At 42.7% G+C, this 26624-nt stretch overlaps 3 protein-coding genes across 4 annotated transcripts; 2 read left to right on the top strand and 1 right to left on the bottom strand.

Annotated features, from left to right (window-relative positions):
• Positions 1 to 1783: 1783 nt before the first annotated feature.
• LOC120107274 (protein disulfide isomerase-like 5-4) lies at positions 1784 to 4479 on the bottom strand. 2 transcript variants are annotated; one of them, XM_039120484.1, is made up of 7 exons: positions 4288 to 4479; positions 3452 to 3518; positions 3128 to 3274; positions 2571 to 2732; positions 2420 to 2497; positions 2148 to 2336; positions 1784 to 2040 (listed from the first exon to the last, which is right to left on the bottom strand). In XM_039120484.1, the coding sequence occupies exons 3-6, from the start codon at positions 3269 to 3271 to the stop codon at positions 2259 to 2261; spliced, it is 462 nt and encodes a 153-aa protein (XP_038976412.1). In that variant the 5' UTR covers positions 3272 to 3274; positions 3452 to 3518; positions 4288 to 4479; the 3' UTR covers positions 1784 to 2040; positions 2148 to 2258. The 2 variants fall into 2 exon arrangements, with proteins under 2 accessions (XP_038976412.1, XP_038976413.1); XM_039120485.1 differs by having other exon boundaries at positions 2450 to 2497.
• A 2349-nt stretch (positions 4480 to 6828) lies between these two features.
• On the top strand, positions 6829 to 9715 carry LOC103719784 (subtilisin-like protease SBT1.5). Its single transcript, XM_008809178.3, has one exon. It carries the CDS (start codon positions 7092 to 7094, stop codon positions 9474 to 9476), a length of 2385 nt encoding a protein of 794 aa, XP_008807400.2. The 5' UTR covers positions 6829 to 7091; the 3' UTR covers positions 9477 to 9715.
• A 5081-nt stretch (positions 9716 to 14796) lies between these two features.
• LOC103719777 (epoxide hydrolase A-like) lies at positions 14797 to 17386 on the top strand. The gene is made up of 4 exons (XM_008809170.3): positions 14797 to 15195; positions 15844 to 16026; positions 16606 to 16838; positions 17012 to 17386. The coding sequence occupies exons 1-4, from the start codon at positions 14854 to 14856 to the stop codon at positions 17256 to 17258; spliced, it is 1005 nt and encodes a 334-aa protein (XP_008807392.3). The 5' UTR covers positions 14797 to 14853; the 3' UTR covers positions 17259 to 17386.
• Positions 17387 to 26624: the final 9238 nt, after the last annotated feature.

Below are 26624 nucleotides of genomic sequence, written 5' to 3'. Positions count from 1 at the left end.
CCAAAGATCTGGCCCTGAGAAAAAAAGAGGTGGAGAGGAGCAAAAACTAGAGGATCTTCACCTAGGGATAGAGATCGATAGATCGACAGTGTAGGTCTTCAATCTTCTAGACATGGCAACGTTGGTTACAACAAAGACAGAGATGCTGGCGACAAATTAGGTAATCGGTGGCTCTGATACCATGTTAAAATATTTGCAGAAGAAGAGAAAAATAAGAGAAAAAAAGTAATTTTATTTTTTTTCGACACATTCGGTACATCTTAGGAGTTATATATATTCATATACATACTCCAAGAAAAAATAATATAAGCTGATATATAGTCATACTAATAAAGAAAAATATTATAGGTGATACAAGTTATCATATGATCCCTAAAATCATTCTAACAAGATCATGTTAACAAAGAAAAATAATATAGGTTGATACAGGATCACACCAATAAAAAAAATATTATGGTTGATGTAGGTTGTTATGCCCTAAAATTATGCTAACACATGTCACTGGTGGGAGGGAGGGACATGCAAATGATTGATGTAGTCGATGAAAACATGGAATCTAGTAACAAGGGAATGTGTTAGCTATCAGAATGTAGCATATATTATACACATTCTCTTTGTTAAAAATAAAATTCATATAAATTAATAATAAATATCAAAAAAAGGATTCAAAAACACCAAGCATAAAGAACTCCATGGGAGTTTCTTGATCCATGTGATGAGAGATCTCTCTCTGCTGGTTTTCCAATCTATCAAGATCTTCAGTCAATTGGGATGTTACCAGATATTCTGCGCTTCCAAATATAAATGTTTGTTCAGGTCATGCAAGATGGCAATGGTGTGGAAGATCATTTGTGAGGAAATGAGTAACGTCAGTTATCAGACATAGTTTGACGCGAAGTACCCCTTTCATCCACTACCAGAAAACACGCGTATAGTGACGGAGATTTCCGTCACTATACCGTGTTTCCGGTTACTAATATGGAATTTGTGACCGGAGCTCCCGTCACTGACTTCGTTACAAAAACACGCGTCGCTAAATTCTCCGTGACGGCGGCGATTCCCGTCACTAACCTCCGTGACAGAACCGCCGTCACTAAGCCGTTACAAATTCAAGAATTAAATATTTAAGAAATTATGTATTTCCCGTCACTATCCAGTTGCGGAGTTAGTGACGAAGGCAACTTCGTCACTGATTTTGTCACAGAATGCGGTCACAAGTTTGGTCACTAATCTGTCACGACCTTTAGTGACAGATTTAATCGTCACAGACATGGTCACACATTTTGTCACTACATTTGTCATTAATCCCGTCACTGACCTAGTGATAAGTTTACGGTCACTAATTGGTTACAAACGCGCTGAGCAAAATCAATTTTTATTGACCAAAATCCGTCACAATACTTGGTAAACAATTTAGTAACCAAAATTTGGTCACCGATCACAATCTAATAACCTGGTACATTTGGTACATTGATTGGCACATAATAATAATAATAGTAATATCATTAATAGCAAAGGCATTCAACATTACGCAAAAGTCATTTTAAATGTCATTCAAAATTGGCATCAACATGTCCTGAATCCATCAAAATCAAAGTCTAAAAATATGTCATAAAGATCAACAGAGATTTCATTCCTCCTAGGAATGCAAAGACCTATCATCTAAGGCAAAAACAATTATAATGAAGCATGATCAGCAGAATCAGAATCACCATTACTCCCCCGATCTGCATGCCTTGGTCCAAAGCCAATCTCTTCTCTCATCTTTTGAAGAACCTCCTCTTGCCATTTTTTCTTTTCCTGCTCAAGAATACGTAGAAGGTCTTCATGAGTGTACAGCTCTGGAGCTTGACCTGTAGAGGTGGAAGCAGATGATGATTGCCCAATAATTCCAGTGAGATCCTCTAGGGGACTAAAGCCATAGACATGGCCATGAGTTGGGACATCAGTTGCGTCAAACCACAAGTCATAATCACGTAGAGGAGCATCTGAGGTGGAGGCATCACCATATTTTTTGGAGTATTCAGCTGAATACTTTGCCTACAAGTTGATTTAAAAGAAGAGAAAAAACATTATGGTGGATCAAACAAGAGATAAACATGAGCAAGCTCAATAATATTTATGAATTATAAAAAAATTATACTTACCATGACAACTTCACTTCTCTTATGAGTGAAAGCATTCAAAATGGAATTGCTAACTAGGGGAATGAGCAAAACTTTGGACCCGTTGTACAACCAATATTTTACCTTTGCCCATCAAAATTGTTTTCCTAATTCAACCTTTCTCATAAGCCGGATCGTATTGTGCAGGATAGAATCCAATATTCCAGACACCTGAAAGCCAATAAGGTCAAATTTTTCATACGCATTTGGCAGTACAAAACCGAAGATATCATTTAAAGAGATCGAGTGCAAACCGTAAAAATGCCTCCAATGATAGCACATACATTTGTAATGAAGTGCGAGAAGGATTTTGGAACTTCAGTTACCAAGACCTGAAATTCAAAATAACGATGAGCTCACAGATTTTGAATTTGGTAAATGTGTATCCAAGTGTCAGAAACCAGCCTGCATAGGAGAGGGCTCAAAATGGAATTTGGCAGCAGGAATATGCAGACTGTGCACCAAACTACTGTGGGCTGTATACTCATACTCCTCTAGCAATTTAAACTCCCGAGAAGATTTTCTTGATGCTATCTCAGTCTTTACCAATTGAAGGTAATGCTCAATCTGCAAATCCAAAGAGGGTACATTTAGATCTCTCTTCACAGCCTCTGTTTCATAATCGGCATGGTACAAATAGGTAACTCCTGTTCATTGCTATCTGACAGGTGATTAACATTAGAAACATCAAAACAGTGTAAATATAGGAAGTCAATATTTCACTTCCTGTCCAATTCCTCGAAAATAAGTTATGGCTTGGTGTTCGTGCTGCTAATGCTAAACTAAGCGTCAACTACTGATATCATGATGGAGCATCAAACAGTAACAAGGTATCTGATCAATCAAAAAATTTTAAGTACATAGAAATGGTTCCGAGACTTACAGTAACATTTGCATTAACATCATAGAAGATTCTGCAAACTCAAAATGGTGAATGAATTCAATGCAGAAGCTTATTTTACCTTTTTGACAAGCACAAAACCTTCTATTCTACACCCACTAGTCAATGGCGCAGGCCGTTTTGCTGTATCGATGGTTTGACCAGATTTGTCATCCAATGCTAGTTTATGGAACTCTCTTGGAACAGGTGCAACCAGAGTTTCCATTGCCTAAAATTAAGAACTCCAAACAAGCAGTTAAACCAGTTAACAGGGCTAACAAATAAAGTGACAATGCATATGCCTAACTCTTATGATAGACGAGTACACTATAAGGCAATGATGTGCAATGACAGTGCCGTTGATTAATTACTGCACATCAAATTTAAATCGAAACAATAAGCATACCACAACTAAACTTTCTGTGTCCCGTTCTCCATAATAAGATTCATGTTCATGGTGGCCATGATTTTCCCTGTGGCAGATGATATAGTAATCACAGTTATTTAACTAAACAGCAAATAAGATATAACAACATGACCATTAACATTCTAAAAGACTACTTGCTAGCCCAGGAAAATGGAAGACAGCAGAAGTTAATTGACAACATCAACAAAAGCTAATTCAGCCTCGTAGAAAATGTAGTACTTGAAATTTTATAAGCATGAACGACAACAATTAAAAGCAACTAAGACAATTTTAAACATATCAAAAGTACATAAAACAAATTTGCAGGCAAATTTTACTTATGCACGAAGCTCAGAGGACTAGGTTGCCCGTAACATCAAGTATTTACTCAGTGCTCACTTGTTTCTTCCTTCATTAATAGGATTTTTAAATATCTATGTTGCATAAGGCTCACATAGAGGAATTTTAGCACAATTTCTTTTCAAACAATAGGAGTTCTAGAAGCAGAGGTGAGGCATATTAAAAAATAAAAATATCTCAGGCTAAATATTCCTCCATTTAAGGGATCAAAATAGATGGTCGTGCTAAAGGAGGGTTGAAAAGAAACATATAGAATTTGAGCATGCTTAAGATAATTCAATGTATGACTAAAACTAAATAATATTCTCTCCCTGATACCTGTTACATTGAACCCTTATTTTTGGGAGACCTACTGTTCCGAGCTCTCTCGCTGCCCCACCACCTCTCTCTCTCTCTCTCTCTTTCTCTCTCCGGGCTTGGGCAAAATCTACCGGGATCGAGCTTGAAGAGGAGGAGGAGGAGGAGAAAACTCTTACCGGTGACTGTGAGTCGGTGACCGGAGCCGCGGAGGTTGCCGTCCGGGGGAGAAGGATGCGAAGAGCCGCCGGCCGGTCGTTGAAGAGGCGACGACACCGAGAGGAGGCGGCTATCAGGCTCTCAGCGAGGGAAAAGGGGGGGCGGGGGCGGCGGCGGCGGCGGCTCTCAGCGAGGGAGGGGGGCCGGCGGCGGCGGCTCTCAGCGAGGGAGGGGAGGTGCGGCGGCGGCTCTCAGCGAGGGAGGGGGGTGCGGCGGCGGCTCTCAGCGAGGGGGTGCGGCGGCGGCTCTCAGCGAGGGAGGGCGGCGACGGCTCTCAGCGAGGGAGGGGGGGCGAGGGAGTGGGGGGGGGTGGGTGCGGCGGCGGCGGCTCTCAGCGAGGGAGGGGAAGGGGAGGGAAGGGAAAGGTTAGGGTTTTTGTTAAGTCGGTTTGCAAGCCAAATTGTATATGGGCTAAATCGGTTTGCAAGCCAAATTTCATATCAAATTATTTTTTATTTATAAGGCTGATTGGACGGGACTTGCAAGGCAAAAATATTTTTGAACTATAAAGCATGATTTCCGCGAGATTTTGTATTTTGATCTTATTGGGTGTATTCATACCCGTACTGTATGAAGCACCCGTTCTCAGCAAAAAAAAAAAAAAAAAAAAAAAAAAAAAAAAACTATAAAGCATGATAAAAAAATTCTATAAAGCAGAAAACTTGCAATAGGGGTGCAAATGGGTCATGGCCGACACCATGAGATTTTAAAATGAGAAGAAGAAATTTGAGTTTTATAGAGAGTGATTGGAATTTGGATTATCGAAGAAATTTGGGCGGAACGGCGGGCACACTTAGTTTCATTTTGGATATTCCTCCTTTTATCTTTTCTTTTAATTTAGGTTTACTCAAAAATAATATTTTTAATATTTTTGGAATTAAAAATTAAATTTGGTGACAGAAATTTTTGTCAATAATCTGTTACTGCCAAAAATAATCTTTTAAAAATTTATAAATACTAGGGTTACTATATTTGTGACGGCTGCATTTGTCACTGTCTGGTTGCAATTTTGGTTATCATATTGCTGACAGATACCTCGTCACTATGATGGTCACTAAGGTTTGGCGCCCATCCTACCCGCGCATTCTGTGACCGGTCTGTCACTAAACGGTCACTAAGTTTACACCACGGTGACCAAATTTCTGTCGGTCACTAATCCGTCACAAATAGTAACTGATAACGGTCCGTCACTAATGTCCCGTCACTATACGCGTGTTTTCTGGTAGTGATCAGCAATTAACGTCTTAAGCCCACCTTGCAGGTCAGCCCGAGAGACCCGGCTCATTTGCATATATTAACCATGTAAGACTAATGTTAGATGGCATCATGGATATGTATTTCTCTACGTGCCGCTAGGAACATGAATTGGAGATCTTTCTTTCACTGAGACCTTGTCTAAGGCAAAACCTTGGCCATAAAGTTTACAGTCTACAGCTAACCAAAATTTACTACATACGGTTGGGTTCATAATCTATTAGCTCATGTTCTGGATTACGTTGGGATCTTGCATATACTTCAAGATCTCCTATGTTTGGTATCAGTAAGGTGGAATTGCTAAAATCAACTCTAGATTAAGAAAGTATTTTGCATGCAGCCATGATAGCACCATCATACAACCAGAATTTTGTGTAGTGCGGTTGAGCCAATGTCCAATGTAGACACATACTCAGCATCATGAGTGAGATTGTGTAATGAAAAATAAATATTATCAAAAATATAATTATATGTGGCTAGGTTCACACCTAATTGTTCCTATTTTGAATCAAGTTGGGCTTCAGCATGACTTTTTCTCCACCAAATAATTGGTGTAGGATGCATGAGTACATATCTTTTGCAAATTAGGAGATGAACGAATATCAAATAAAATGGTTTATAAATACATGCCATATCATATATGATATTAGTTATTTGATCACCCACCTCTTGCGGACGATCATCAAAAATGGCACAGTACTTTGCTGCGCGGCCTGCGCACCATAGTGGTCTTTGGTTGGTTGCTTCATTGTTTAGTTTCTCTTTTGTGTCTCTCTTCTCCCTCCCACCTCCTCTCCTGTTCCCACTGTCGGATGTCTGGGTCAAAGTTTGATGAAGAAGATTCTACAGATCGAACTTATTGGGCTCGAGTTACAGCAAGGAAACCGTGTCACGCGCTTGAGATCAAAGACAAAATGGACACCAATGCGAGTTACTTGCAGCCACCGTGCGAGCGTTCTCCGAACGAGCCAAAGCACAGTGACCTCAAAGCAACCATCATGCATGGCCTTGCCCTGGCACGTAGCAGGAACCGCCACCTGCGTCACAGCTGGCCAGCAGCCAGCTCTACTTGAAACCCCCCCGGAAAACAAGCAATAAAGTGAAGTCGGGCTATTCTACCCAAAAAAAGGGGTCACACTGTAGACTCGACCAGTCAAATGTTCCATCCGTCCCCAGTCCCTCTGCCCACGTCCTCGCTCATCTCACCAGCTCCTTTCTCACTCTTCCTCTCTCGTCCGTTTCCCAAACTTTCAGCAACAACCTTTTTCTCCGCCCCAGGTTACACCTCCCCTTCCTTGCGCTTTCTAATGCACCATTGCATCGCGCTCTGCCAAAACCCCGCCACCTTTCTCGCTCATGAAATCAACCAACAACATCCTTCATGGAATGCATCACCGCTTCTCCCCGCCTTCTTAATTGCTGCTCTCTTATCCCTTCCTATATATAGATATATCCGATACCCACTCTCCCTTCGTAGCTTAATTCCCAGCACTCCCTTTACCTCCTCCAAATGGCCTTCTCCCCTTCCTTCCTTCTCCTTATCGTCTCGGTTTCCATCCTTTTCCTTTCTTCTCCCGGCGGCGATGCTGCCGATACTAGTGCTCGAAAATCTTATATCATTCGCGTCCGGGGTGACCTTAAACCCTCTGTGTTTGCCGACGTCGAGCAGTGGTACTCCTCCACTCTCCATACCCTCCGCTCTTCCACCGACTCTCTCGAGAGATCCTCCCGGGCGACACGTGGCAACCGGAAGCTCCTACACGTGTACCGCGCAGTCTTCCATGGCTTCTCCGCCGTGCTGACCCCGGCGGAGGCCGAGCTTCTCCAGTCCGACCCGGTCGTCCTCGCCGTCCTCCCCGACCGGCCCCGCCAACTCCACACAACACGCACCCCCCTCTTCTTAGGCCTCGTCTCCGCGGACTCCAAGCCCAACTCCCTCCTCGCTGCCGCCGACTCCGGCTCCTCCGTGGTCATCGCCGTCGTTGACACCGGCATCCGCCCAGACCATCGGAGCTTCGCCGACGATGGCCGCCTGCCCCCACCCCCTTCCCGCTGGAACGGCTCCTGCGACGTCGGCCTCTCCTTCTCGTCCACGGCCTGCAACCGAAAGCTCGTCGGAGCCCGCTTCTTCTCAAATGGCTATCTGGCGGCCACCCACGGCGGTGCCAGTAACGGTCCCGACATCTTCTCCCCCATCGACTCCGAAGGCCATGGCACCCACACCGCCTCCACTGCTGCTGGCGTCGTCACCGCCAACGCCTCCTTCCTCGGCTACGCCGCCGGCGTCGCCTCCGGCGTCTCTCCCGGCGCCCGCGTCGCCGTCTACAAGGCCTGCTGGTCCACTGGCTGCTACGACTCGGACATCCTCGCAGCCGTCGACGCCGCCGTCACCGACGGTGCAGACATCGTCACCCTTTCCCTGGGAGCCGGCAGCGTCCCCACGCATCTCGATCCCGTCGCCATCAGCGCCTTCGGCGCGATCGAGCATGGGGTCTTCGTCGCCGCCTCTGCGGGAAACGGCGGCCCTGGCGAGTCAACCGTCGCCAACAGTGCCCCCTGGATAACCACCGTCGGCGCCGGGTCTATCGACCGCCGATTCCCCGCCGACGTCGTGCTCGGCGACGGCACCGTCGTGATCGGCGTCGCCATCCACGACGGGATACGCGTTTCCCGGAGGCGGTCCTTCCCGCTTGTGTACGCGGGAAACGTGTCCACGTCCGCCCCGGGGTTCCGGTCCTCCGCCCCCTACTGCCTCAACGGGTCGCTGGACCCGGCCGCGGTACGCGGAAAGGTGGTGCTCTGCGAGCGCGGCGCGGTTCCGCGCGCCGAGAAGGGATTGGCCGTGAAGAACGCCGGCGGGGCCGCGATGATCCTGGCCAACGCTCTCACCGACGGGGAAGGCGTGACCCCGGACGCCAACGTCCTCCCCGCCGTGTCCATCGGCTATAAGGCCGGGAGAGCCATAAAGGCGTACATCGGCGCCAACAGCGATCCACGTGTCCGTTTGCACTTCCGCGGGACCCAGGTCGACGTCACGCCCGCACCGACGGTGGCCGGGTTCTCCGGGCGCGGGCCCAGCTTGCATTCCACGAACGTCATCAAGCCGGACGTGATCGCGCCAGGTGTCGGCATCCTGGCTGCCTGGCCGGACGGGGTGAGTCCGACGGAGTTAAAGGCCGACCGGCGCCGAACGGAGTTCAATATCATCTCCGGCACGTCGATGTCGTGTCCTCATGTCGCCGGGGTGGCGGCGCTGCTCAAGGCCGCGCACCCGGACTGGTCGCCGGCGGCTATCAAGTCGGCACTGATGACGACGGCCTATGTCGCCGATAACACGGGCGAAGATTTGGTGGACGAGGGCACGGGAAACAGGTCCACCGAATGGGCCTATGGATCCGGGCATGTGGACCCGGAGAAGGCCGTCGATCCTGGTCTGGTCTATGATCTGACGGTTGACGATTACTTGGACTTCATGTGCAGCTCCAATTACAGCAGCGCCGCCATCGGGATCATAACCAAGAGACAAGCGAATTGTTCGGACAAGACTCGGAAGCCTTGGGATCTCAATTACCCATCAGTTTTGGTGGTTCTGGAGCAATCCGGGACTAGCAAGCTCGAAGCTCTGGTTCATCGGACGGTGATGAATGTGGGAGAGGAGAAGTCAGAGTACAGCGCCAGTATCAGAGAACCAGAAGGAGTGCGACTGGTGGTGGAGCCTCAGAAGTTGGTGTTCGAAGGCAAAGGGCAGAAGCAGGAGTTCGTCGTTAAGGTTTCGGCGGAGGCTGTTAACTTGCTCGCGGGGAATTCACGGACGGAGTTCGGTTCAGTGACATGGAGCGACGGGAAGCACACAGTGAGGAGTCCGGTTGCAGTGACATGGCAGCAGCCGTATTAGGGTAGGCCAGGAGTACTAGAAATGTTGAGAAGCTCTTAAAAGGTGGCGGAAGCGCCCGGTTGCGGGATAAGGAGAGGGATGATGCTGTTTCCCAGGTTACTTGCTTTGTGGGCAGTTGGCAGAAATGTTTGTGCTATAGAAATATTTAATAAGCATGTCCCTCGTGGTAGGGTTATATGTTGATGTGCTTAATAGAAATATGAATAATAATGCAATGACATGGCGATGCTTTAACTGGATATTCTCTCTCTGTATTTCTGCTAATGAAATGAAGCATCACGTATGCTAGCTGTAGGAGCTCAGTTGTAGAAGCGTCTTATAGCTTGGAATAAGACATTTAAGCAACTCATGATCCTACGTACATGCTCCATTGTGGCAATTTCATTTCCAAGTGGTCGCGTTTCTAGTAACGTTTCTAAGAAGAATAACGAAATTAAATCGATTATACCAAGCTAGGGGAGCTGCCTTCCATTGGCATCGCAGAGGGGACATCCCTGCCACGTAACCCACCCGGCTTCCAGGAACTCTTGAGCCCCCCTGCCCGACTTCACCAACCTTCTCTTGTTAAGCCAAACACGGGACACCCATCCTCCCCGGACTGACCACTACTCATCGCTTCCATCCTTCTCTGTCCGACCCTCGACAAGCCCATTCCATGCTTACCTCACCATCACGGCATCACCACGACCTTCTCCTTGCTGATCTAATCATCGGCGGATCTTTTTCTCTCAACACAATCCGCAAATCCTAAACCACCAAACCCTACTTATCACTGGTCCCATCCCTGTTGTTGAATCTTCACCACCAGTGATGCAAAGGTCCAAGGTTCCAGCCGCCTTGAAGAAGATGAGGAGGGGAAAGAAAAGAAGCGAGGAGGAGAGAGAAAGGGACAGAGCAAGGGTGGGGTTCCATGGCGACCAAAGGCTGGGGATCTCAGACTTCAGAGCTTCTCTCTACGAGGGGTTTACATGAGAAACACAACAGAGAATTTTTGAACCATAGGAACGCGCAGCTCGGTCAAAATTTGAGCGAGCGTAGGACTGAATCGAGGTTCGCAATTAATTTAGCAATTCAATCAATGGCAGCCTCAAATAATATCATGTTTATTGAGAAAAAATCGCATTCATGCCATATATTGTCATAATAATTTACTTGTGATTTGCTCAAGTTGCCTTTTTCTTTCCTAACCACTAAAAATATTATGATTACAGAGTGTTGAACGATCGCACAACCTTTTTCTGGTGAGCCATGGCACAAAAAGAATAGCAAGTGGATGCTACATCAGTCCAATATCATTTTGATGTGAATGACGGCAAGCAACGTAAGAAAGTTCTTTCTTGCTTTATATATATATCGGGTAAATTAAAGGGAAAATTAGTGGCCGGTCTATCCTCGGACCTTGCTTTAACTGTTGTTCCCTGTGGACTGGTTTTATAACAACCGGTCCACAAGTAACTCTATATTTAACCATAGATCCTTGAGGACGAAAATGCTCTTCACTTTCTGTCATCCCCAAATACTCCTTCCTAAATTTCTGACTCCTATTATGTCGAAGTCACTTCCTGATTTTTCGACTGCTATTCTATCGAACCCTCTTTCTCGATTTTTCGACTCCCTCTCACTCAGCCTCCTCGCTCCTCCAACCTGCGATTTGCTCATCCGACTTTTCCGATTTCGACTCATTTTCCTAAGGCCGGTTGGTACTAACCTTTCTTTTGAAACCCTTCCAACTTCGACCGACACCTATTCTGTCAAAGCCTCCTTTTCAATTTTCAGACTCTATCTCATTCCGCCTTCTCGCTCGTCCGACCTGTGACTCGCTTATCCGATTTTTTCGATTTTGACTCATTTTTCTATGGCCACTCGGAACCCTTCTTTTCCAAGCCCTCCCGACTGCCCCACTCCTCCGTCCGACCGAAATCCGTGAAAACTCTATCTCTGTGGCATCCACATGCTAATTTTTGGCTTTCCGACTTCCACACTCTTCCACATTTTCCTCTTCGCTCACCAAGTCACCCTCTGTTTCGCATGCGTGGGTGTCTGGCATTGTATCTCCGGAAAGGGATCTGCTCTGTAAGGTATATAGATGACTGCACGGTCGCTTTGGTGATAAGCATCTTTATGTTTCTTTGTGATTTCATTGTTGATATATATATTGAGTTGAAATATGATGGTTACATTCGTTTTTGGCAGGCATAGGATGTTGAGCATGCGAACAACCTTCTGGAAGCCATCAGCCACCATTCATGTATCCACGCCTCCTGCGTTGGAGTAACACCCCATTCCCTTGTAAGGTGGATGCGATCGCTGAAGTTATGAAGAACTTAAGAAGATTTAAGGTTTGAATGTTCATTTCTAGCATCACAATTATTTTAAGTTGATGCATAACTTAAGCTTTTGTCTGTATTAGGTGATCGAAAAGCTAGAACCTAGAATGGAGGAGTTGTACCTTCTCTCGCGAGGAAGGCCACAAGTGCAGGCTATGGTAGAGAAGCGAGGAGACGAGAGATTGTAAGAGGGTGTGCATGAGAGAGGAGAGGTCTATGCATACTCTTATTTCTTTGTAGCACACACTTAGAATTCTTTGGAACACATTTATTACTATTTGGCACACACCTTTTACTTGCCGACATATAATTAACTCCACCCAGCATACACCTATCATGTCTCTGCATATTATTAGTTCTTGGTAGCACACTTATAATCCTCTAGCACATTATTTCTATTTGGCACATACTTTTTACTTGCCGACATATAGTTAACTCCACCTAGCACACACCTATCATGTCTCTGCGCATTATTAGTTCTTGGTAGCACACATTTAGAAACTCTTCGTATACATTTATTTTCATTTGGCACACACTTTTTACTTGTTGGCACACAGTTAACTTCGCCCACCACGCACCTATCATGTATCTGCATATTATTAGTTCTTGGTAGCACACACTTATAATCCTTTGGCACGCAAGTATCTTTATTTGGTATACACCACTCACTTGTCGACACAGTTTAATGCATACACTTATTAGGATAATTTATGTTTTTTTAGTTACCGTTATCTAGTTAAAGCGAATGACGTCCGATGGATCTTTTAGAGATATGTATGACAATGGTTGAGAGGTCCTTTATCGCACATGGCTTTAAATTAGAGGACCCTCAAACATTTGGGGATGTCAAAGGGGAGGACACACGGATGGTTCTCTTCGATAAGAGGCTATCGTGTATTGAGAAGATCCTCCAAGAGAAGGGTCTCATGGCAAATGACGAATTTGGTGAGAATGCTGCAGGTCCTGCTGAGGTAAGCAAAGTTGGATGAACTATTACGCCGGTTCTTTGCAAATTGTGTCATGAAGAGTTTCCATATTTTTGAACTCCTTACCAACACCCTTTATATAGCTTTTGCAAGCATCCAAAGAATTTCTTTAACTAAGTTCCTCTTCAATAATGACTCTAGTTTCTTCAACAAATCAATAGAAATTACTTAAGCTACCAAAAGAGGTAAAGCACGATAAGGCACTCTTTGAATCATTTTTGCAACTTTATCTACACTCAACATTTTGGGATGGGCCGCTAACTCTGCAATATTTTAGAATTTTTTTTATATATTTACAATAAATTTTGCGCCTAAAATAAATTGCACATACGCATATCGTAATTTGTACGTACATACATGAAGCCATTGTATATGCACTACAACACTAATTAAAACAAAAAATAGCAAACGAAAAAGGAATGCAAAGATTTTGTGCATTACCTCATATCGATTACCACACTAAAAACTTCAGTCAAGCATGGTGAATGACTAATAACCATCTCGATTACCACAATATTTAAGTTGATGTGTATTTGATGTATATTTCGAACATTCTTATCGCCCATGAGCGTAATAAGCATTTTAGATTTTTTTTGGAATATAAAATTTTACTTTTACATTGTAAGAGATAGTTGTCTCTACCTTTTTCACTATTTTGTTGTAAATTTGATCAACATTTGTGTCCTCATAGACGAAAATAATATGAGCTTTGTTACTATAACAAAAATAACCATGAAAACAAGTTATCTATGTTCTTTAAAGCCATGATAGTTGAAAGAGCATGAAGGGATGAAGAAATGATGCAAAATGCGATTTCAACATTTGCTGTGAAGAGAAAGATAAAATAAAGTAGAGAGAATTCTTCTTTACCAATCCCTTTTATGTAATAGACAAGAATTGGGAATGTTTTCAGTTCACCATCTATAGAGAAAAAGAAACAAATGGGGAAGAAGAGATTTGGCAAAGGAGGGAAGAAAAGATTTGGGGCAATTGAATAAAGAAGCGGTTTCAATATTTGCTGCGAAGAGAATGATGAGATTTGGGCCAGTTAATTAAAGAACCGATTTGCATAAATAACAGATTTGGGGTATGCGTGTAAGATCATCATTGATGTGTGCTATGAGGAATTACCTTAACGGAATACGATTAATTAGGATTACTCAGGATATCGAGAATGATCAACGTGCTGTAACCATCTCTAGTGGGGGTCGTGGGGGAAATCTTTAGGATTTTAGAATACTGGAATGGCTATTAAGAACCGAGAATTATGAAGACCGTTAAGTGGGGATTAGATATAGAAGTTCCAGTAAACATGGATATTTTGTTATAGCATGGTCATCTGGAGGATTGAAAATTAATTGCCGCTAAATTAAATCATTCGAATATAGATAACTTCGTAAGAATTAGAAAACAAAATATTTAACAATCAAACATAAAGATTTGTTGTAGAATCCCGTCACATAGTCCTAATGCAATTTGTTACATTTCATGCATATTTTAAATTTTCTAAATCTTGATAAACATGCGATTTATATCCACGTCACTTGATCTACCTGTCAAAACTTTTCATAGATTGATGAGTTGGTACCTTCGAACCATAAAATTATTTGTCAGCTGACGAAAACTAATAGGTGGCTAGAAATCACCCATGACTGGAATCGATAGAATAAGTTAATAACCTTCTATCAATTAAAGAAACGCCGTCCAAAACGTATTATTGGACAATATTAAAGAGTATTTAAATAAAATGGTAAGCCAATCAATTGCCAATTTTCCGCATGCCTTGTTACGCCGGAGCGCCATGGGATATCCGCCATCGTTGTATTTACTTGGATGGTTTTGAGCGAGCTCAAAAGAATGTCCTTGGCTTTTAGGTCGTGGGCGTAGATTTCTTCTAGATATTGGACATTTCAGTAGTCGGACCGGCCCTTGGCGGGTGGGCCCACACGAAATCTTTTCCAAGCGAACAAAATGAAGGCGAAGCGTATTTTTTTCCGTTATCAACAACTTCTGGATGCGAAGCGACCGGCGGGGTTGCCGACTCCATGCAAAAAGACGGAACATATGCTGTATTATAGGGAAGAAGGAAGGCAGAGTCCTCAGAGAGAGAGAGAGATGGAGGGGGCTTCGGGGATCTCGCATCGGACGGTGGAGGTGAACGGGATAAGGATGCACGTGGTAGAGAAGGGGGAGGGGCCGGCGGTGCTCCTCCTCCACGGCTTCCCTGAGCTCTGGTACTCGTGGCGCCACCAGATAGCCGGCCTCGCCGCCCGCGGCTATCGTGCCATCGCCCCCGACCTCCGTGGCTACGGCGACACCGACGCGCCGCCTGACGTCGCCTCCTACTCCGCCCTGCACATCGTCGGCGACCTCGTTGCACTCCTCGACGCCCTCGCCCTCCCACATGTGAGACCCCTCGAGTCTCCCCTCTCTCTCGTCTTTTTCTTTGTTTCTTTTTATTATAAAAGATATATATATTTTTTTTAAATGTTCGTTGATTTTATTTGTTCATTTTCAGTAATTTATTCTCTCATACTCCCTTTTATATTTGTTCTCTTAGAGATTGACACTTGGATAAAGTTGCTGGTTAAGTTTTTGATTAGGTTGTGTTTGATTACAGAATAAGTTAATCCGGCATAAATAAATTAACCTACTGCTATCTTCATTATTCTGAAATAAATGATTCAATTTATACGGTGGAATGATGGAAAAGGTGGCTTTACAAATTTTTAAGATATATGGTTTATTATCAGAATAAATTAGTTGTGTTTTTGCTGCTTGGTGTACTAATGTGGAAGGAATAGATTAAGGAAATCTACTTTTTTTCCCCACTGAACCTCTTTTTAAGTTTTAAATGGATTAAATGGATTGCTTTTTTTTTTTTGTGTGTGTTTGGAACCCTTTTTTTTTTCATGATAGTGTGTACAAGTATTTGAGGAAGAGGGAATATGTAGGTATTTATTTATTTTTATATTAAAAACTCACTTAGTTATTTTAAACTAAATTTTATGGTGTTTCTGATTTTTTATTTTATTTTTTATAATTGTAATGCAGGTGTTTGTGGTGGGGCACGACTGGGGGGCGCTGATTGCCTGGTATCTGTGCATGTTTAGGCCGGACAAGGTGAAGGCTTTGGTGAATTTGAGCGTCGCATTTATGCCTCGTAACCCGGCCATGAAAACTGTTGACTACTTTCGGAAGCTCTATGGAGATGACTACTATATCTGTAGATTCCAGGTTCGGATCCCTACATTTTATTCTTTATATTTATTACTTCTCTTCCAATATTTTCTTTTTATCTTTTTCGGTTTCTAACCTGGTTGATATCAGAATGCCGAATATTTACTAGATAGATGAAATCCATGAGCACATCCGAAAAGTTTCATTGGAGAACAGATAGTTTCTGAAATATTATTTAAAATCTGAAGAAAGACATGGTGGAAGTGTCTATCATCAATTTTTACTGCTTGCTTCAACCTTTAGCAAAAGTGAACCATGGCATTCGAGCTCAATGATAACAAATAACCAACTAAATTATCCTTCAACAGAAATGACAGAAAGTTAGACTAATTTTTGATTAATAAAGTTCAGAAGAATATAGATGAACCTGTTCTCATATTTCATACTTTCTACTTCTTAACCAGTCAGTAAGACAATAAAGAATGGATGGAGAAGATTTTCCGCTCTTCTTGTAGTTAAACATTGGTTGCAGATTTGTCCACGGAGGTGTATGGTTCTGATTGATTAAAAAGTTTTCATGCTTTATTTGTTTCTTTTCTAACCTTGTTATCCATTTCATAATTAATGTTGGTGTAGGAACCAGGAGCTATAGAGGCAAGATTTGCTCAGATAGGAACTGCATCAATCTTCAAAACACTTCTACAAAGTCGAGATCCAGGACCTTTTCTTATACCAAAGGAAGGCTGGGATCTGCCTGAGAAGAGTCCATTGTGTTCTTGGCTCTCGGAAGAGGACATCAACTATTATGCGAGCAAATTTGACAAGTCTGGTTTTACCGGGCCGGTCAACTACTATCGATGCATGAACTTGTAAGTTTTAGACAGCTTTCAACTACTATCCTGAGGGTATTAAATTAAGCTCCTCAATTCTTCTGCCAGTCCACTAGTTCTTTTTGTTCTTAAATTTTCTCGAAAATTGTGAGTTTAGAGTGTATTATCTGGAGTGGTGCTTTCTATATCCCGGGGCTTTTTTTTTTTGGCAGAAACTGGGAGCTGACAGCGCCATGGACAGGAGTGCAAATAAAAGTGCCAGCTAAATTTATTGTGGGAGACCTGGATCTTACTTACCACTACCCAGGTATCCAGGATTACATACACAACGGTGGCTTTAAACAGAATGTTCCATTGCTTCAGGAGGTAGTTGTTATGGAGGGAGTTGGTCACTTTATCAACCAGGAAAAGGGACATGAGATCACTGATCACATCTATGACTTCATTCAAAAGTTCTGACTTCTGAGCTAGTATGTGGTTTATCCAAAATTTGTGACAGTGAAATCATCTCCGATGTACCATCGAAATGATGTAATAAAGGGGAATTTTAAAAAAGAATGAATAGAAACGTGTTTGTTATGTTTTAATGATTGCATTTTGTTTCCTGCTTTTGTGTAAAAATTCTGTTGTTTGTTAATTCTAGCAGAATTTTTAGTGAGTATGCATCCAAAAGAGCTCCAGAAAGATGAACAGTTGGGCTACTGTTGAGTATTTTCCCTGAGCCCTTCTAAATTTCTCTCCATCCGAATGCACTAGTCTGCTATTTTGCTTCTTGTACTCAAAAGAAGATGCAATGAATCTGACTTTTAGATATCCATTGGAACAACTACGTCGAGAACAAATTGCTAGATTATGGATATGCTTCATATGCTCTACCGGTACCGATAGACGTATCCGTCATCTATCCAAGATATGATGTACCAGTACCGGCCTGCTCAAGATATGCTGTACTAGTACGTGGCCTATATCAATTCGGGCAAGTCGTAGCCACAAAGTGGCAAATGCCACTCTATGGCATTTAATGCCATTAATGACACTCTATGGCATTAAATGCCACTATGTAGCATTAAATGCCACTATTTGGCATTGTGGCAAATGCCACAAAGTGGCATTAAATACCACATAGCGGCAATGCCACTCTTCGGACACCATAGTATGGTATCCGGTTCTTAGGCTAAATTGGATGGAACCGGTCATGTTCTGTCCGGTACGCTCTTGTATCGGTCAGTTCAGGCCGGTACGGATTTTGTACTGCTCGGTTTCGGTCTTATTGGGGCTGGAACCGTTTTTTATTGCAGAACCGGACAGGTCAGAGACCGGACCGGTCCGGTACAAGCTGAACCGGTCGGTACGGGCCGGTTCAGCATACCATGCTTCAAGATTCTTTCTGCTGGGATTGGACTAGTGCTAATTTCCTCACTGTAAACAATGCCTACAAGTTGCTAAACAATAGTGGTGTTTAATAGAACGTTCATCAAATTGTAGAAATGTCCTCACCCTCCAAAATTCAGGGTTCAATTGTCCGCTTGGACTCAACAAAATCTTTCTTGCAGAGAACTTGACAAAGGGAATTTGGAATTTGTCTGGTTACTGGTGTTCTCTGCTAGAACACTGTAGTGGAAATGACAGACCATCCATTCCTTTTGTGTGGTTTTTTTACCTGTATCTGTATGTGTGACGACCCATGCGGGCGTGTATTTAGTCCCACATCAATTATTCGCTGGATAGATCTTGGATACTTATACAGGATCAAGGAACCTAAATAATAACTTCCGACTAGCCATTTTGGGTGAGCTCCTAGGTTGTTACAAATGGTATCAGAGCCAACCCGGCTCATAACCTATGTGGACTATAGGCCACTGTAGCACAGATCCATTGGGGCTGACCACGGGCCAATCGTGGTGTTTGTGATTAGATTTGAATAGATATGAACCCTTAGCCTGACGAGGACGTCAGGGCTTGAACGGGGGGAGTATGTGAGGACCCGTGCGGGCGTGTGTTTAGTCCCACATCTGTTATTCGCTGGGTAGATCTTGGGTACTTATACAGGATCAAGGAACCCAAATAATACCTTCCGGCTAGCCATTTTGGGTGAGATCCTGGGTTGTTACAAATGGTATTAGAGCGGACCCGGCCCATAACCTATGTGGACTAGGGGACACTGCAGCACGGATCCATTGAGGCTGACCACGAGCCAATCGTGGTGTTTGTGATTTGATTTGAATGGATTTGAACCCTAGCCTGACAAGGATGTTAGGGCTTGAACGGGGAGAGACTGTGAGGACCCGTGCGGGCGTGTGTTTAGTCCCACATCGGTTATTCACTGGATAGATCTTGGGTACTTATACAGGATCAAGAAACCTAAATAATAACTTTCGGCTAGCCATTTTGGGTGAAATCATGGGTTGTTACAAATGGTATCAGAGCATGAATGGAAGAAAAAAAAAATCTAAGATAAGAAAATCTGACATGATATGAGTGTAGGTAGGTAGACACTAGGGACATTAGGACGTTAGTTTATGATAATTGTAACAAGCCATCCTATATACTATTAATTAATTGGTAAGCTTATTATTGGCGTGCTGCTATTTGATAGATATAAGTCAGGATGCCTCCACGTCGGATGAGAAAGACTACTCGCAGAGCTACTGATAAGGCACCAAACCTGCAAAATAGCAGCGCACCCCAACAAGTTGGTAACACCCCTCAGCAGGAGAGAGTCGTCAATCTTGCTAGTGATACTCAGACAAGACAACAAGAACCGGGCTTAAGCCAGGTTATGCAGACCATAGTGGGCCTTATGCAGATGCAATAGCAGGTGCAACAGCAGTTGCTCCAACAAGCGCAGTTGCCCCAGACACAACCATAGCAAGGATGAGGGGAACAGTGTGAACAGCGTAGCAATATAGCTATATTTAAGAGGCTGGCTCCTCCAGCTTTCAAGGGGACTACAGAACCGTTGGAAGCAGACAATTGGCTTACAGAGATGGAAAAAACATTTGCTGTCTTGAGATGGCAGGATGATAAAAAGATTTTGTTTGCATCATACATGATGCAAGGTGAGGCATTCAACTGGTGGCGGATGTTGGAACATAAATATGAGCAGGATAGGGAGCCACTCACTTGGAAAAGATTTCGAGGAGCATTTTATGATAAGTATTTTCTTCGGAGTGTAAGGACACAGAAAGAGCAGGAGTTTATTCATCTAAAGCAAAGAAATATGATTGTTGCAGAATATGAAGCTAAGTTTACCGAGCTAGCCAAATTTGTTCCAAAGTTAGTCGAGGATGAGCTAGATCGAGCGCATAAATTTGAGATGGGACTAAAGACAAAAATTAGAAAACAAGTGGTACCTTATGAATTGACTACTTATGCAGCTGTGGTAAATAAGGCTTTAATAATTGAAAGGGAAGTTAATGATGAATGGTTGGAAAGGGAAAGAAATCAAAAGAAGAGGAACAGTTCAAATGAATTTCAGGGGCAGAGCAATGAAAACGCCGAGAGTTCAAACAAGAAATCAGCGAGTGACAACCCTAAGCAGATGAATATCAATAAATGTTCCAGATGTGGTAAGGCTCATGCCGACAAGGATTGCCATTGGAACACTGGTGCCTGCTTTAAATGCGGTAAGATAGGTCATAAAATTGCAGACTGCCTACAGAGAAACTAGAATAGTTCTACTCAGGCAATAGAAGGAAGTCAGGGGCCAAAAACTCAAGAAAGAGTATTTGCACTTATATAGCAAGATGCACAGGCTTCTGAGGTGTTGACAACAGGTATTAATCTAGTCCCAATATTTATTTCTAATTATTGTCTAGCCATGTCCACTGCTCTTTGTTAGACAACTCATTATACTACTACAAAAGATTAAATAGTTACACAACAATTTTTTTGATTAATTGTTAAAAGAAGAATATGAACTTTTAAATTTCGAAAGTGTTCACACAGATTAACACATAATAATGAATGTACCAATAAGCAATTAATTCTAGAAAAAAAAAATCTGGACTTGACACGGGTATGTTGAGGTTTAAATCAGAGTGTGCGGAGGAAGTGCGGTGAATAGAATTATTTGACATTGGTCAGATAAGACGATTTTGATTTGAAGAGCATTATGACTTGATTTGTAAGAAGTATTCTCTACTCTTCAACTACATGTATGAAAATTTCGTGGACGAAATTTCTATTAAGGGGGGAAGGATGTGAGAACCTGAAACTGGGCCCGATCCACTCGACCGGCCCAGCCCCAAGTTTTCGGCCTCACGTGCATTGCACGTGAGGGCACGGGATGAAGGGAGCCATCCCGTGGAAGCCAGATCCCTGGTTTTTTTAGGGCTTCTTCCTCCCATTGAAGCCATTCGAGGAGGAGCCGCAAACCCCGAGTCCCATCTTCCTCCTCGTGCAGCCGCCCAAGAGGGAGAGAGAGAGAGAGTCGAGAAGCCACGGCACGGGTGGTCTTCCTCTTCCTCCATTGCCGCCGGACCTTCGTCGGGGCCAAGGTAAGGGCTCCTAACTTTCGTCTCCTCCTGTTTGATGTTTATCCATGATTTACAAAGGTTTTGAGCCGGCCAAATGCCGGGATTGGATTCAAAAAGAAGAAGAAGAAGAAGAAGAAGAAGAAGAAGAAGAAGAAAGAAAGAAAGAAAGAAAGAAAGAAGAAGAGAGGGAAGAGGGGACTTACCCGTGTGCGGCCGCGAGCATCTTCGACGCCACTGATCCCCACCACGGGCACTTCCCCTCTTGAGCTCTCCCTCTCCTTTAGGGGAAGAACAGAGGGTCGGTTGCCGTCCTCCCGAGCCCTCTCTTCTCCACGGGACGGAGAGAGAGCCGGCCATCGCGAGTTGCGGGCATCGCCGACTGGCCGCAGGCGCAGCCAGCGCCGCCGGCCTCAGGCCGCTGCCTCTTCCGAGCCTCGGCATGGGGTCGCGCCTCCCCCTCCATGGACACAGGAGAAGAGGGGAAGAGAAGAAAACGAAAAAAAAGGAAGGAGAGGAAGCTTCGGGAGAAGAAGGAAAAAGGAAAAGGAAAGAAAAGAAAAGAAAAGAAAGAAAAGAAAAGAAAAGAAAGAAAAAGAAAAGAAAGAAAGAAAGAAAATAATAATAATAAAATAAAATAAAAGAAGGAGGGTGGTTTACGGGTATGAACCCGAATCCGAATCCGAACTCGGGGTGCTAGACACTTCTGCAAGTGTCGGCTCTGGGAGAATGTTAAAATTTAAGTTTTATATATATTGTGATGAATTTTAAAAGAAAAATATGATTTTTGGATATTAGGTTCTGCGAGGGATTTGTAAGATTAATTAGATTTGTTGTGGATCGTGTTCAAGGTAAGTAATGAACTGCCTTCTCTAGACTCTTCATTTATATAATATTATTTTTGCATCGAATAACTTGTTAATGAATTTATATGTGATTTATGAATTTTACGAGATGATGATTTGAATGAAAAATAGATATGTGAATTGGAATACTATTTTTCGGACTATTATTATATTTACTGCTCTTGGATCGTGTATGCATATTTAGATCGGATTATGATATATCTATTATGTTACTAAAAGAATTTTGATGTGCATCAGATTTGGAACTCTCAGCCTGACTATGTTTTGGATCCTGCCAATTGGGGGTTATGCATTGGCAAATCTGGCCCCACCACAGGGTATAAGTGTGGTATTCTGGCCCATTCCGCATGGTATAAGTATGGTATTTTGGCCCACTCCGCAGGGTATAAGTACGGTATTCTGGCCCACTCCGCAGGGTATAAGTGCGGTTCTGTTTCTAGCTTAGCCACAGGGTATAAGTGTGGTCGTAGTTAAAGAATGTTGAGATGAATGTGATTTGTTTCGAATCAGATTTACGATTATGCATATGGATATTTAAAAGATACAGATTTCAATGAATTTGTATTTGAAAATGAATTGATTATGTTATTATGTTGATTCATCGTAATTTGTAATTTATATTTTATGTTATTATATGATTTGACTAGTTAAGGTGTTTATTACTTACTGGGCTGTCTAGCTCATTATACAATTTTTTGTTGTTTTACAGATTTCGAGAACTAACCTATCGGGGTTTCAAAATGGGAGAGCGACTAGAAAAACTGTGGCATAAGTTATCTTAGATTAGGGTTTATTTTAATTGATGTTTTATCTTTATTGTTCCACTGCGTATTTAGAACTGTGAGACTTTATGACTCAAGTTAGTCAATGGAATAAGATTGCATTTATTTCATCTGAATTATTTTAGTTACATTTTTTAGATTTGGTTAAGATGCCTTGCATGCTCGTGGGGAGAGTTTCCTACGGGTGTGCAGCGGTTAGCGCGGACCCCCGGCTCGCGATCTCGGGCCGGGGGCGTGACAGTATGCATCTACCATCCGGGATTGTGGTTTGGCGTCAGTTTTGTTTCATTTCTAATCTTCTTGTTTAATAATTATTTCATAATGTTAGGGTAGGAAGCTGGAGCTATAGAGCCATAGTTTGCTCACAAAGAGATTGCATCAATTTTCAGAAGATTTCTACCATCTCAGAAATCCAGGATATCATCTCATACTCAAGGAAGGTTAGTATGTGTTGGAGCAAATTGCATAGACTTCTTGGCTCTTAGAAGGGACATCAACTATATATTGTGCAAGCAAATTTGACGAGTCCTTTTTTATGGGACCGATCAGCTAGCAATGTAAGTTTCCAACAATTTTAGATCAAATTAAAATTATAGCATCAGAGAAGTGCCTCACATATAATGAGGCAACCCTACCAAGTTAATAGTTAATCTAGTTAGTATTCTAGATTTGGAGGGGATTAAGCTCCTTAATTTTCTGCAACCAATCCACCTTCTTTTATTCTGTCCCTTAAAAATTGCAGGTTTAGAGTGTTTTAAATGGACTGGTTCTTTGTATTGTTGAGGCTTTTGTGCAGAAAATGGGAGGTGGTAGCACCATGAACAGTGGTCACTATAGGAAAAACACTAATTTCTAACATCCAACTGCCGACGCTAGGGAGAAGCATTGGCAATTTGGCTGGCGTGCCAAAATTTGTCGAGGCTTCTAAATAGAGTTGGGAGATACCGATGCTTTCTCTAAAACGTCGGCGAGAGCTTGATTTAGACGACACTAAAAAGCATCGTTGGAAACCAAAATGGAAATGACACTTATCTCAAATACCTACCAACCCTTTCCATCCATCAATTTTAGCCCTAGATCCGAAAGAGCCTCCGCCTCCATGCCTAGCCTCACCGGTCCCCTTCTCCTTCTCCCCCTCGGTGGCCTCCTTCTTGTCATCCTCCTCTTTCTCCTCCCTCTGGCTGACCTCCCCACGCCGGAGAGCCTTCTCCTCCTCCCGAGGGTGTTCGTGGACAGGGAAGGGTCTCGGAAGCACATCTAGGCCGGGGCGAAGAAGGTGTTGATCATTAGTGCATGTTTATATTTCATTTTTTAAGCTTAAATTTGTTATTTTTGTTATTATTTTTTTTTAATGTGCGCAGAGGAAATATGCCTGCTAGCAGGCATCCATCCTTTCCTTTTGTTTTGCAAGTTTATTGGGAAGTATAACAACATTTCTTTAACCCCTAACATCTATATAAATTGTAATGAATTCTTTCTTTGTTTCTTTTTTTTTTTTCTGGTTCTCCCTCAACATCAAGTTTTAGTTCGGTGATGTTTTTTGGGTTGGTTTTAAAAAGCTTCTTGGGTCTGCTTCTTTTCTTTCTCAATATGCCAATACCAAGAAGCTAGATCGATCATTCCAACTTCTGTTGGACCGTGTGAGGGAGGTGGAGAAACGGATTTGGGACTCCTATGAATGTTTTAGCCCAGAGAGAGCTAAAAGCATCATTAAGGAGTGGATCTTTACATGGGAAAAGTAGAGAGGAGATGTCGCTGATATAGCCCAGTTGGTAGATTCAGAAGTCTTGGAGTCTCGAGAAGAATGGACCAATCTGAGATTAGAGAGATTATAGAAGCTGCAATCTTTGAAGGGATCAGAGAAGAGACTCTGTTGGACATGCTAGCTATATATAGACTCTGTTGCATGGGAAGGATTTGCATACAGAGTTTTAAATTTTTTTAAATAAAAAAATTATTTTTAACGATGTTTTAAAGCATAATTAAAATCAGGATTACCGACGCTTGTTATCGCTAATTGCCGACGCTTTTGCGATGCTTTAAAAAGCATCAGAAAGCAAATTACCAATGCTTATGTGTCGGCTATGCGCTTTTTTTTTTTTTTTTTCCTTGTAGTGGGTGCAAATAAAAGTACAAGTTGAGTTTATCGAAGCAGAACTGGGTCACCCAGGTATGTCCAAGACCACGTACCTTGGTGGCTTTAAGCAAAATGTTCCATTCCTTCCGGAGTTAGTTGTTATGGAGGGAGCCTAGCACTTCATCCAGGAATAGGCACATGAGATCACTGAACATATCTATGACTTCTTTCAAAACTTCTGAGTTAATATGTGGTTGATGTGCCATGGAAAGCATGAAATAAGTTGAAAGAACAAAAAGCTCCAACAATCTCTCTGGCTGGAAAGGGTTTAAGTTCTTAGTGCTTGCTTTCTTACCCCTCACTTTTGTTTTTGGGGGGAATGTAAATTAAAGATGTCTGTTCTCTGTTAGTTCTAGCGGAATTTACTCTACTTGAGTATGCATGCCGAAGGACTCTTCAGAAAGTTGGCAAAAAAAGAAGGAATAAAAAATCTCCATCTATTCGACAGTTTTTTATGTCAGAGGCTCAATCCATGCAGTTGGTACCTCTCCTTTGTTCAGGAAAAAGTCGAGAACGGTTTTGGATTCTCCCTACTGCAAGGAGTAAAAAATTAGCTACGGAAGCTGTGTTTTTTTAGAGGATCGATATTCGAAGAAGCCCCTACCAAGGTTAAAGAAGCTGTGTTGTATCTAAAACTGGTTGTCAAAGCAACTTTTGATCAACTTGCCACATATATTTCATTTGAAAATTGTTAAAATTTATTGGTTTAAGAATGTTGATTGCCACAGCATTGCTCATAAAGATTGAAAAAAATAAGCCAACTGCATAATTTGCCGATGTGGTGCGATTGTCGCTTAATCATCTGATCTCACCCATTTTGTGGATCCTCATAATCCTATTGAGTTATGTATCTTGAATTTAGAAACTAACCGTTAAGGATGCAATCTATCAAGTCAAAAGACATTGTTATGCAGAAAAAAAGTTGAATTAAAAACATATTGATATAGTTCTCATTTTTTTAAAAAAAATATTTATGAGAACTATCTAAATTACAAATAGAATTGGATATTTGGATATACACTAAATTTTTAGTTTATTCTCATATTTTCATATTTATTTTTTTTTATGAATACAAATATAAATATGAATATTGTTAGATGCTAGTTTGTATCTATATATAGATAATTGGAGAAATTAATTCCCCACCCTTCAAAAGAGTCTAGTATAACAATAAATCCCTGTTGATCACTAGTCTTATAACAACCAGTCCAATAATTTTAGTATGTTTAATTCCCGGTCCTTGAGAGTATTTTTATGAGACGAAAATACCCCTCCTCAAAGTACCCAGTTTTTCTCCCCAAACTGAAACTCACCTTCTTCTTCCCCCATTATGCCTTCCTATCCTCCGCCGTGGCCGACGACCGCTCCCCCATCCACCGCCTCGGCGCCCTCCAGTTCGCCGCCTCACTCCTAATCTTCCTCCTCGTCGCCGCCGCCCTCCTCCTCCCGCACCCCCTCACTCCCGACCTCCTCGCTTCCCTCGTTTGCCCTCCTCTCCACAACCTCCGCCCACTCGGCCGCCGCCTACCAGATCTCCGACCTCCAAGCCAAGTTCGACTCCCTCT

The sequence above is a fragment of the Phoenix dactylifera genome, unplaced genomic scaffold, assembly GCF_009389715.1.
Source record: "Phoenix dactylifera cultivar Barhee BC4 unplaced genomic scaffold, palm_55x_up_171113_PBpolish2nd_filt_p 000812F, whole genome shotgun sequence".
In the NCBI taxonomy this organism is placed as follows: domain Eukaryota; kingdom Viridiplantae; phylum Streptophyta; class Magnoliopsida; order Arecales; family Arecaceae; genus Phoenix; species Phoenix dactylifera.
This window is presented reverse-complemented; position numbering and strand designations above follow the sequence as displayed.

Excerpts from the sequence above, each read along its gene's own strand:
- LOC120107274 (XM_039120484.1), bottom strand. The coding sequence starts at position 3,271 with ATGGAAACTCTGGTTGCACCTGTTCCAAGAGAGTTCCATAAACTAGCA. Across the intron at positions 2,498-2,570 it reads TTGAGCCCTCTCCTATGCAG|GTCTTGGTAACTGAAGTTCC; the intron begins GCTGGTTTCTGA and ends TTTGAATTTCAG. Across the intron at positions 2,337-2,419 it reads TCATTGGAGGCATTTTTACG|GTGTCTGGAATATTGGATTC; the intron begins GTTTGCACTCGA and ends ATTGGCTTTCAG.
- LOC103719777 (XM_008809170.3), top strand. The coding sequence starts at position 14,854 with ATGCTGTATTATAGGGAAGAAGGAAGGCAGAGTCCTCAGAGAGAGAGA. Across the intron at positions 16,027-16,605 it reads ACTATATCTGTAGATTCCAG|GAACCAGGAGCTATAGAGGC; the intron begins GTTCGGATCCCT and ends ATGTTGGTGTAG. Across the intron at positions 16,839-17,011 it reads TACTATCGATGCATGAACTT|AAACTGGGAGCTGACAGCGC; the intron begins GTAAGTTTTAGA and ends TTTTTTTGGCAG.
- LOC103719784 (XM_008809178.3), top strand. The coding sequence starts at position 7,092 with ATGGCCTTCTCCCCTTCCTTCCTTCTCCTTATCGTCTCGGTTTCCATC.